The 12,608-nt window shown below is 42.9% G+C and overlaps 1 protein-coding gene and 1 long non-coding RNA gene across 3 annotated transcripts in view; one reads left to right on the plus strand and one right to left on the minus strand.

Annotated features, from left to right (window-relative positions):
• Positions 1–12,608, plus strand: part of LOC132649860 (uncharacterized) — an 85,508-nt gene that overhangs the window by 20,248 nt on the left and 52,652 nt on the right. The gene's annotated exons all lie outside the window — the stretch shown is intronic.
• Tex13b (testis expressed 13B) lies at positions 7,350–10,184 on the minus strand. The gene is made up of 2 exons (XM_021627804.2): positions 9,732–10,184; positions 7,350–7,466 (listed from the first exon to the last, which is right to left on the minus strand). The coding sequence occupies exons 1-2, from the start codon at positions 10,182–10,184 to the stop codon at positions 7,350–7,352; spliced, it is 570 nt and encodes a 189-aa protein (XP_021483479.1).

Genomic DNA, 12,608 nt, shown 5'->3' on the forward strand with positions numbered 1-12,608 from the left:
GCGAGCCTGTGCGGAGGGAACACATCCAGTCCAGCTCTAGCTTTATTTTTCCAAGTCCTGCAACCAAACCATGTGCTATCATTAGCAATAGAATCTTACTATCTAGTTCTGGAATGGAGCCAAAAGCAGTAGCAATACCCTTTACTGTTTTGGGGCCTCTAGGATCTCTGTGGCCAACAACTCCTGGGGGGGTGACCCTACCTTAACCCCAAGAGTCTTAAAAATTTTGTGACTTTATGGCACATGTATTTCTACCCTCACAGGATTTCCTTGTTTGTAGCTGTTACAGGCTCAGGTGGTTGCAGAACAATTTCACTCAGTTTGTGGGTATCAGCTGTGCCTTACCATAACCCCCCCCCCCAATATTTTACAATTGTACCCTTGGTGAACTAAATGTCTATCTGTCCTCTTTTTGGTGCATTCTCATGTCTCTCAAACAGCTGTACAATTATGCAAAATATTAAAATATTCTATCATGTTATCTGATTTTTAACAAAACCCTTTTATAGAGGATGGGCAGGATAACAATGTAAAGCCTTCAACAAACATCACATAATAGATAGTGAGGTTACGGAGATAACCTTGGTGAAGCCCTCTGAAAGTCCATTGTGATCTGTTCCAAGCAAGTGTCAGTCAGGTGATTGCAGTTCACAACTGTCTTAGGGTTACTGTTACTATGAAGAAACTGAAAGCAATTTGGGGAGGAAATGGTTTATTTTACTAATATTTCCATAACACAGTTCATCATAGAACTCAAGACAAGAAGGACCTGGAGGCAAGAGCTGATGCAGAGGCCATGGAGGGGTGCTGCTTACTGGCTTGTTCCTCATGGCTTGCTTAGCCTGCTTTCTTGTAAAACCCAGGACCACCAGCCCAGGGGTGGCACCACTCACAATGGGTTGGGCCCTCCTTTATGAACTAATGAAGAAAATGTTGTACAGGCATTTCCTATAGCATGATCTTAAGGAGACATTTGCTCAATTGAGGTTTTCTCCTCTCAGATGACTTTAGCTTGTGTGAATTTGACATAAAATTTGCCATAACAACAACTGAGAAGACACTATAGTACCCAGTTTGCAAAGTCTAATACAACATGAAAATTTTTTATCGATTTTTGTCAGTTATGGCTGCCTCGACATGAGGCACTTCTCCTAAAGCCTCTTTCCTTACCTCTGATGAACCCGGTTGGTCTGGCTTTAGCTGCTCAGTCTGGAATAAAGCCAATGGGGTAAGAGTTACCCACCTCATTGGCTTTGCCTACACGTAATCCCTTGGTGAACAATTTCTGGTATCAAGAGAAAATTGTACATAGTTTCAGGGGAGGCAGCTGCCCATCCTTGATCAGATTTAATCCATTTAACATATATTGTGTTTGTGGTTTTGTGAGGGTGTTTGTGCTTCTCTACCAACTGATATTTATTGCCTCTGATACTCATTAGGGCTAATAGGACCGAGACATACTTGCTTTGAGCATCTACCCAAACCTAAATATTTTTAACATCGATGGAAGACCAGTAAATTCACATTTCAACCTGGGACCCTTTAGTGACCCTGAATGTTCCTCACCTGCGGGTGTTCCTAGACATTCCATTAAGGAATGGCTTGGGAAGTTCCTACCCCTGAAGACCTCCTTCCTCCATAGTGGAGGTGAAGTAGAGGCCACCGGTGCCTCTGCCTTTTATAATCACCTCTGTGAGGAAATGCTGGTCAGGCCATAAGGCCTTTCAAAAACTCACCAGCACTGAATTTTGTCTTTCCTCATTTTTTATTCTCTAGGGATGCCTGCTGGATGGAATCTATCCATATTTGCCTCCAATTGACTCAGAGAGACCCTTTTGTTGGATCCCCAACCCCAAATCTGTTTAAGTGGTTTAGCACCTTATAAATCCAATTCACAGGCTAGTCTAAATCATTAGGGTCTGTTGAAGTTTTTCTCCTACTTTACAGTGATCCTGCCCTACTATGAGACTCACCAAAGCCACTAAAGTACCATCTCAGTCTCAAGATCCCTTCTAAATCAATCCCTTTCTCAGTTTTTGAAAGGACAGTCTCATCAGTCACTGCTTCTCTTAATCTCTACCTTTTAAATTGTCACTTGTGTATCATTTTCCCCTTCTTTACTATCCAGTACTTTCTATGGGATCCACTTTTGGGGATTTAAGGAAGGACACTCAATCTAGTACACATATAACTTGGACTCTTCCTTGTATCCTGCCAACAGCAAGATAGCATGTCTACCTTATCCTCTATTACACAACAAATTTTCACTGAGTAGACATCTCAGATATATCTATATCTATATCTATATATATCTTATATAATTTACACATATATAAATTATACATGTATATATAACTTATATATATAAATTATACATGTATATATAACTTATATATATATAAATTATACATGGCATCAGCCACATAATCTCTGTAGTAGCCTGCTGAAACTCATTCCTTACATGTTACTCTCACAGACTACCAAATTTTCTCTAAATTTTTAGTGTCTTTATACTCTCTCTCTGTGGATTCCACTCATCAATCAAACACACATGTGATTCTTTTCTTTTTTCTTTTCTTTGCTTTTCTTGGCTTCTTGACACAGGGTTTCCCTTGACTCTCCTGGACACACTTTTGTAGACCAGACTGGCCTCAGAGTCTCAGAGATCCACCTCCCTCTGCCTCCCTGAGTGCTGGAATTACAGGAGTGTGCCACTACGCCTGGCTGTGATTTCTTATCACATAAAGGAAGACAACATTGGAATTTACCCAGCAGACTCCTCACCTAGAATTTCATTATGAGTAAAGGACTTGGCATTGGTTACATGTCTCAGAACGCATTGTAGCAGCTGTGTAACAACTGACATAGAATGAAGGCACACTATCCTAAACTACCTGGGGACAGGTAGCCATATAGGGATTTCTCCATCCTACTCTTTTCCCTCTATTTAGAGAAATCAGCCTTGTTTGAATGTCTCAGATGCCATTGGAAGATGTCCTTTTGATGTAAGGAACCATATATTCCCTTACAATATAAAGGTAAAGGCTGAGAGTACCTGCAGATAAAGAACATGAAAGTTGACTGAGACGTCCGTGTTCAGACTGTTCGTCCTCACTCGCATGCTTTGCTTCCTATAGCCAGGACCATGCAATTATTCATTCCAAAGTCATCTTTGCTTCTTCCCATCCCTGTTTGGGTGCCAATTATGTTGTGTGGCACTGCTCCTTAAGAATCATGAGGAAATGTCTAGGAACCAAAAACAGACCAAAGGAAGAATATGACTAAAGTCTAATTTGGTGTGCCACTGGATTTAACTGAGGTTACTTACAGGAGTATAGGTGAGTATAGATGAGAATAGGTGAATATAGGAATATAGTTACTTAGTCCTATATGAGTAAATAAGTAAAGATATCTGCATTGCCAAAATCCCACCCCACCATGGGTGATGGCTCACGAAGACTAGAACCAACTTACCGGCAACTCAATAGGCTGTAAAGTATCTTTCAGGTAGGTAAGCTAGCTTATGCTCTTTACAAACAGTTTAGCTGGTCTCTTCCTCCTCTAGGAAGCTGCTGCTCTCAAAGTTTCCTTTGAGTAGCCATAAGCTTGGGAAGGAAAGGATCCTAGTACATCTCATTTTAAGAACTTCCTGAAGCTTATGAGTTGTTTACTTCCTGAGTCTTTTTTGATGATGTTATTTCATGTACATTGGTATTTTGCTTGCATACATATATGTCTGTGTAATGGCATCAGATCTCCTGGAACTGGAGTTACAGTTGTGAGCTACCATGTGAGTGCTGGGAATTAAACCCCAATCCTCAGGAAGAGCAGTCGCTGCTCTTAACTGCTGAGCCATTTCTCCAGCTTGCTTCCTGAGTCTTAGTGAATCTTCTTTTAGAACATCTGAGTCTTAAGAGTTTTCATGTAGGATGTAATGTTTTTTTCTCAGAAGAAAGTACTACGTAAGTACTTAACTCTAACTCTTCTTGACTTTGTTAGAAAGTTTAAATGCTTGTCATAAATTACAACAAATATCTTTTCTCAAGCATGCTGGCTAAGTGACAGTATATTATTGAACTCTCCTGTTTTTAAGGCACTGTCGTTGACAGACTGCTAGTACTGTCACTCAAGAATATGTTAGATAACCAGGAGAGGTGGTACATGCTTTTAACTTAGTACTCAGAAGGTAGAGGAAGGTGGTGGTGTTTTTGTTTTTTTTTTTTTAACAAAATCTTATTTTATTTTATTTTATTTTTATTTTTATTTTATTGAGAAAACTCAATAAAAACTCAGGGGAAAGCCTCCTAGCTCAAAGAGGCAAAGCAAGCACCCAGGCTGACCTTCCTCCCAGAAAGAATCCCCCTTCCCATACCGCCTCTCTATGTTTTTTTCTTAATAACCCTATCTTCATTTTCTGTCAATTGGTTGCTTGCTCTGTCTCTTGACCTATGGTTGACTTTATTTAATCTTATTCACAATATCCAAGCAGAAAGCTCTTGGATTAAAGGTCTGGGGCTGAGATACACCACAGTAGAAACAGGTTTTTCCAGTAAATAACACAATCTCAGGGTTCACAGTGTGATCAGATATCCTGCAACAAAGTGGATCTCTGAGTTTTTGACCAAAGTGAGAATATGTTACAGGGTTGGGGACATGCACCAATCAATGAAGTGCATGTCACACAAACATGAGGACATGGTTTTAGATTCCTCAGCACTTATGTACAGGTGTAGATATGGTGGTACATGCTGTAATCCTAACACTAGGGAAACAGAAACAGGAGGATCCCTGGAGCTCTTTGGTTACATAGTCTTGAACTGGTGAGGTCCAGTGCAGTGAGTGAACCTGTTTTAAAAATAGGACACATGAGGCTGGAGAGATGGCTCATAGGTTAAGAACACTGCCTACTCTTCCTGAGAACCCAGATTCAATTCCTAGTACCTTTGTGGAGGCTTGTGACCCTGGAATACTACCCCTTTGCCACAGATAACAGTGTCTGTTGTCCTTTTCTCTTCCTATCCTTGAGGAAGAAACAGCCTTTCCAAGCTCAAGTGGGTAAATTAGTTTTCTTTATTTTTGTAAGCATCTTATTAAACACAGAGAGCATAAAAAAAGAAGAACCTTTTACTCAAACTGCTCTCTACTCTATTTTATACCTCATACCCTGCTGCCTTCTGTTCCCTGCCTGATACCTTGTTTGCCAAATGTCTTTTCCGTAACTTTTCCATTCTTATTGAAATATAAATTTTGTAGGTATAACTTTGTAACATACGTCTATATAGCATAGATATACATACTTAAGAACTTTAAATGTTTTAATTTACACAAAACAAAAATAATCTTCATAGTGTTTTTTTTTTAAGATTTATTTATTTTATTACGTATACAATGTACTGCCTGCATGTATGCCTGAACGCCAGAAGAGGGCACTAGATCTTATTACAGATGGTTGTGAGCTACCATGTGGTTTCTGGGAATTTAACTCAGGACCTCTGGAAGAGCAAGCAGTGCTCTTAACCTCTGAGCCATCTCTCCAGCCTGTATGTTTTAATACCATTGGCTATATCTCGCACACAGTACACAAGATAATTTTTTTTTCTATTTTTCTTACATTTAAAGCTTTCTCTGTTATTAATGTCTCAAGTTTCTACTAGTGAGTCTTCAGGAACTTTCCTGCAGGTTGGAATGCAGGAAATTAGAGGAAATTGCTATAAAAGTATCAATTCCAAACTCTTACTGCCTTCATCAGAGTTTAAATGCTTGTCAGAAATTTCACCAAATATATTTTTCCAAGCATGGTAGCTAAGTGACAAAATAGCTCTCTCTTAAACATGTATCTCACTTTACTCCTTTCCTTCATAGCCTAGAGTCCTTGTAGATCTCAACCTGTGGAGTGTGATCCCTTTGGACGTCAAACAACTGCTTCACAGGGGTCATTTAAGGCCATCAGAAACAAGCACTGTTTTTGACATGAACTCAATGGCTGACTCTTTGACCACTCCCCCCAACCTCCCAGGTAGGAGCAGCCTTGCTAGGCTACAGAGGAGGACACTGCAGCCAGTCCTGATGAGACCTGATAAGCTAGGGTCAGATGGAAGGGGAGGAGGACCTACCCCATCAGTGGACTGAGAGAGGGGCAGGGAAGAGGTGAGGGAGGGAAGGTGGGATTAGGAGGGAGCTACAGCTGGGATACAAAGTAAATAAACTGTAACTAATATAAAAAAATAAAAAATTAATTTAAAAAAGACCATAAGAAAACAGAGATATTTATATTACAATTCATAATAGTACCAAAATTTCAGTTATGAAGAAGCAGCAAAAGTGATTTTACGGTTGGGGGTCACCACATGAGGAACGCTAAAATCACAGCATTAGAAAGGTTGAAAACCACTGTTGTAGAGGTTCCTCCAGTCCTCAGTCCTGGCAGTTTGGTTTCTACTCTGCCATCACCCTGAGTTTTCTTGAAGATTCAAAGTAAACACCAGACCCCATGAACATTTTTTAAGCCAGCATCAGCCTCTGTGACCTTGTCTTTTGAGTCTTTCCCTGTTGTCACCGCTATGCACTTCAGTGCCTGACCTGTTCCCAACTCAGGCTGTTTGTTCCCTCTCTAGTGGACATACAGCACTCTGGAGCTGCAGTTTGGGTTGTCACACAAAGTTTAGGAATCTGCTGAACTCCCTACAATGTACAGGAACTCCTACCCCACAGCAAAGAACTGTCCAAATCCAGATGTCACGTGCAGTTAGGTTAGGACACCCTGCAGTCGACAGAGATCGACAAGCCCAAAGGATGTTCAAAAATTGTAGGCTGGGGATCTGGCCCCCAATCCTGATGGTCACTGTACCCTCACCAATGACAGACAACCTCAAGTCAAATTTCTGCTGCTAGAGGTGTCTCACAGGCCACAACAGCTTCTTATTCTCCAGGTTCAGTCTCTGAGAAATAGTCAGGGTTCTTCCAGTTGTGTCTCAGTCAGGTGCAGGTACAGTCCTCCTTCCTTCTACCCAAAGACTTACAACACATAGATAGCTCTTCTCAACACATTTTATAAGCATAGAGGAGGAGAAACAGACTCATCTCCTTCCTATACCTCACTCCCCCTCCCACAGGGTTAGGGTTCTGTTCCACTTTACATTTCTGAATACAATGAGAGCTTTGGAAATCCACATTCTCCTCCATTTGACGTGTCACTGGGTTTGAAGGGAGAATCCTGACAGATAGCACTATGCTTTGTCCAAGTAGACTGGCAAACCCTCTGTGCACTATCTGTTCTGACTCACCTTGGAGCAGTGGCCTGAGTTTCCTGTTCAGGCCTCTCCCCCCCCCCCCCCCCGCTCTGGTTCTGCTCACTGGGGACTAGGGAAACTTCTGTTATGACGCTGTACCATCACAGAAGTCCTTGCTTGCATCTGGTGCTGACAACCCCTGTAATCTTTCAGAATTCTCATAGCGGTGGCAAATCTCTGATGTGTTTATTTAAGTCAAGCATAAACCTGAGGCTAACACATCCCAGGTCTCATTTGATGATTTCATTTCTTGTGATATTTCTCTCTCAGAATGCAAACCTATTCAGTTCACTCCTGGGAAAAAAACACCCCAGGCTTGACCTGTGGTAACAGTTTTTCTACAGAATATAAGCATCCTATCTAGTTCATTTCTGGGGACTTGGAATAAAGGAGTCATCACTATTTGCTATCTGCTCCTTCAAGTCCCCTATCAATTAAGTTTTTTTTAATTAAATTTTTATTTTTTTATATTAGTTTGTTTACTTTGTATCCCAGCTGTAGCCCCCTCCCTCATTCACTCCTAATCCCACCCTCTCTCCCTCATCTCCTCCCTGCCCCTCTCTAAGTCCACTGATAGGGTAGGTCTTCCTCCCCTTCTATCAATTAAGTTTCTTTATTGGTACATTGTTTTGAAATTAATCTTCTGAGCCAGGCATGATAATGCACACCTATAATCTCAAAACGTAGGAAGTAGAGACAAGAAGAGCTGGACTCAACATCATCCTCAGTTACATACTGAGTTTGAGGCTAGTCTGGACGACAAGAGTCCATATTAAAAAAAAAGAGCGAGAAATAAAAGATATAAAGGAAAAATTACCTGATATAAGAATGGTCTAGCTTCTGAAAACAGGAATCTACTTGCTAACTTAAAGAGAAGTGATCTAGCCGGGTGTGGTGGTGCATGGCTGTAATACCACCACTTGGGGAGGCTGAGGCAGGTAGATCTCTGTGAGTTCTAGACCAGTTTGGTCTAAAAAGTGAGTTCCAGATAGCGAAGCCTACACAGAGAAACCTTATCTCAAAAAACAAAACAAAAACAAAAACCAGAGAGAGATTAGTAATCTAGGTAAAAGTGGAACTTTATTTATTTAACACAATTGCAAAGAAAGAAGAGGGGGCTGAGTTCTCTGGAGTCACCTGATCAGTTCCTCAGTGTCCCAACTTGTCAGCTCCCTGGAGTCATCTGCTAGTATCCCTCTAAAACTGGAAAGCAGCAGGGCCTGTTCCCTACCATAGCCAGGGCCGGTTCATGACCCTGGACCCTACTTCCAGTGATCCACTGACTCTTTTCCCCAATACTGTTCTGACAATTCTATCTATCTGTTTACATCTTCCAGCCTTAAGTGTTTTGGCTAACAATAGGTTGAATGGCCACTCTGGCTTTATCTTCTAAGGTTTAGGTCTGTAGAAAGGGTGGGGTTTTATATATTTACACTGAGGGGAACTGCACATAAGCAAGCATGCTCTAAGCAGTTCTATGGTGTTGAATTCAAATGATCTGGAATACAGAAGAAACCATCAAAACCTGTCCCTCCTCCCATTCCCGTGAACCCCCTCCCATTCTCCTCCACCCCCCACCCCCCAAAAAAAAACTGACTTCCTTTTGGGAAATTTCTGTTCTGTATCACATTTTTAAAAACTCAGCGAGGGGCTGGCAGGCAGCCTTGCCTTCCACAGCGGAAGCAAGTTTCCCTCTGTAAAAAATTCACTGATTTACACCAAGGGCAATCCCAATCCCCATCCCTGAGAAATGCTGTTATTCTCTGCTGCTGAGGTCTGCTATCACTGCTTTGTTTCGGGGGATCTTGGAAATATACTGTTGGGCCCGCAGTTTCAGACATATTCATATCAGTGGCCATGAAGTAGGGAGGCATCTGAGGTTCTGTGAATATGCTTGGTGGTGGGGATGGGGTGGGTGTGACTGGGAAGGGGCTTTCATACCTGTATGTAAATGAGTCAGGGAGTTCAACAGTAACTGTTTGTGGGAAGGATGTGGACCAGAGATTGGATGGCTGAGGGGCAAAGCATGTGGGTGTTGCCATAGATTTGCCTCCCCTTCCCCCCTGCTCCTCTAAGCGAAAGGGAGGAAGAACTCTAAGATGCCCCTGGGTGCTTCCTTCCTGCTTTACTGTGTGTGTTGGCTCCACTCTGGATGCTTTAGGGGCAGCCTTGGGTACAGCCCCATTCATCTCCCTCTTTGGTTCATACGCCGCTGTATCACGAGCTGTCGCCCCTTCTCTCTGTCTTGCATTCTGTATCTCCATCTCCGCCCCTCTGGCAGCAGCAGCAGCAGCAGCAGCGGCGGCGGCAGCAGCAGCAGCAGCAGCTGGGGCCCTCATCTCCTGGAGAGAAGTGAGCAGAGTTGAAACATGTTCCTGTAATAGAGTATGGACATAGAGGTGGAAAGGGTGGGGCCAAGACTGGGATAGGAGGTAGGCTTACCGCATACACTAGCTTCAGTCTCATCAGGTCCCGCTCTCTCTCCACCTCTGCTAGCTTGGTGTGGGCCAACTGAAGCTGGTAGGCTGCCTCCTTGCGTTCCAGTTCATGCTGGTATGAGAGCTTCTTCAATTCTGCTGCCAAGGCATGTGCCGCTGACCTGTGCAGGCTGGCGAAGTCATGCAGCCACTGCACTCTGCGCCCCTGCAAGTGGCCTTGCCTGCAAGCGAAGCGAACACCCAAGGCCAGGCTGCCCCAGGCACAGGCTTCCCGAGCTTCACTGGGCACCCTGGTATTCTCCAGGATGACGTTGAGCTTGTCTTCCACCTCCTCCCAGGACAAGGACAGGTTCTCAAGGTAGAACTCGGGGCCTTTTCTATGCTTGGCCATTTGCTCATTGATGAACATTAGCACCTTGCCATGTCGGAACCCACTAGTGGAATCCTCGGGATTCATGATGGCTAAGCGCCTTAGGGGTTTCGCCGGACCTATAAGTATTGAACAACTTGTGGGTCTTTGTTAGCACCTTCCCTCTCCCCTTCAGCCTCCCATCAATTCCTTAGCGCTCTCTTCCCCTGCAATGTGCCAGCCATTTTTCTCTAAATGAGACTCCTTAGAAGGCTTTCTATCTTCCTAGGACAACCCCCAACAGGCCTCACCTCTCCAACTAATGGCTAGAGAAAGTATAGACCGAACATACCTGCCAAAACTCCAGCCTGACAACCAGTCCTCGCTCTCAGGTAGACAGCGCCACTGAAAATGACTCTCGAGGCCAAGTCTCGCGGTTTTTGCTCTTGGACTGTTCCAACGTCTAGGATCGCAGGGGTGACGTTTTGTGGAATGGAGGGAGTTGTGCCTGCTTACAAGAAAAAAATGGGAACCAACTGTTGATATGATTAAAACCCACTGAAGATAGAAAGAAACAGGAATGAAACAAAAAAAAAATCTAAAAAAAACTTTAACAATCTAAGCAAGTTTCAAAGGTTGTACCCCCGAGCATAATAGTTTGTCCCATCCGTACAAGTCGGTTCATATGTATGGAATGTTCGAGAACTGGAAACATACCCTATACCAACCACACAGGGTTTTCCTGACACAACCTAAGGAAGAGGATGGAGTCCAGGGTAGGGTGGGGTGGGGGTGGTAGGGAGGGAGCATTGCTCCATCAGCCGTAGTCGACTATAACAATCTGTGGTCAATTCTTCATCCCAAATGAAGCACCTCTCACCTCCACCTGCATCCACTGTCAGTGCATCCTCAAGCACCTCCTCCATGTGGCAGTTTGTTTGTTTGTTTGTTTGTTTGTTTTTTAATCAGGTCCCTTTCGTTTTTCCCATTCACTATTAAAGCTCTCCAAAATTAGGCAGGTAGCCGTCCTATGCTGACATCAGAAGTACCTATAAGTCCCTTACAATGCTCAATGAGGAGGATGGAGAGATGACTCAGCCGTGAAGTGCAGTTGCTGTTTTTGCAGAGGTCTTGAGTTCAATTGCCAGTACCCACTTGTCGGTTCACAACTGTCTATATAGTCTTATGAGATTTGGTGTCCTCTTCTGGTGTGCAGACGTATATAGAGACAAAACACCCATAAATATAAATAAATAAATCTTGATGAGTAAAACAATGCCCAACGACTTTCTGAGGTCTCAAAAACCAGATCACAGGCTGAGACATGTTTCGACATTTATTTTATGGCCTTAACTGAGTTTTAGTTTCTCCCTGTGGATCTATGTTGAAGATCAAATGACAAAAGTGTGTGTACAATTGAAGGCATATTCCATGATTACATTTTTTTTTTCTTTGAGACATGGTTTTGCTATGTAGACCAGACTGTCCTCAAACTTACAGACGTATGTCTGTGTCTGACCCCCAAGAGCTGGGATTAGAGGTGTATGCCACCATTCCCCACTCTGATTCTGACTCTGTGAAATGTATAAGGTAAAGATACACATATAGGCCCTTTGAAGAAGTGGCTAGGGAAAAGTGACTTTTTAAACTTTTAACAGTTCTCTCTCTGGTTTAATTTGTTATAAAGAAAATAGGTATGCATATATTAAAAACCTCTAATATTATCCTGGCATAGTGGTGCACACCTTTAATCCCAGCACTTGGGAGGCAGAGGCAGGTAGATCTCTGATTTGGAGGCCAGCCTGGTCTACAGAGTGAGTTCCAGGACAGGTGGGTCTATGTAGAGGGACCCTGTTTTAGAAATTTTCTTTGAGCAATAGGAATATTGAGTTGTTTGTGAGGTTTTGGTTTGGTTTCTGTGACAAGGTCTTACTATGTAGTCCTGCCTGGCCTCAGATTCCCTATGTAGAACAGGCTGACCTCAAATTCACAGAGAGCAGCCTGCCTCTGCATCTGAATTGCACTATCAAGCCTGGGTAGAGTATTTTATAACAACAGTTTTGTGTTGTTATAAAAATGTTTAGAGGCTGGGGATGTGGGTCAGTGTGTAAGCACCATTTGCCACACACATTGAGGACCAGAATTTTGAATCCTCAGAACTTGCACAGAGCTAGATATGGCAGGTGGCATCTGTAATCACAGGGCTCCTGAGAGTGGAAGGAAGTCAGGAACAGGTGACCAAAAGCCAGCTCTTCTGATTTTATACAACAGCGAAAGAAGAGATGCTGTCTCAAGATGGATCTGAGGAGGAATATGAGTGGTTACACTTTAACCTTCAGACACACAGCATCCATGGCAAGCATATGTCCACAGTCACACATCCACATGAATTATTTTTTTTAATTTTTTATTTTACTTTTATTAATTGCAGTTTATTCACTTTGTATCCCAGCTGTAACCACCTCCCCCATTCCTTCCCAATCCTCTTCTCCTATGCCCCTCTTCCAGTCCAATGATAGGAGAGGTCCTCGT

This window comes from Meriones unguiculatus, chromosome X (assembly GCF_030254825.1).
Source record: "Meriones unguiculatus strain TT.TT164.6M chromosome X, Bangor_MerUng_6.1, whole genome shotgun sequence".
Lineage (NCBI taxonomy): Eukaryota > Metazoa > Chordata > Mammalia > Rodentia > Muridae > Meriones > Meriones unguiculatus.

Bases quoted from the DNA above. Each gene is read 5' to 3' on its own strand.
- Tex13b (XM_021627804.2), bottom strand. From the start codon at position 10,184: ATGAATCCCGAGGATTCCACTAGTGGGTTCCGACATGGCAAGGTGCTA. The intron at 7,467-9,731 runs GTAAGCCTACCT...TAAACACATCAG, and splicing joins GACTGAAGCTAGTGTATGCG to AGATTTGCCACCGCTATGAG.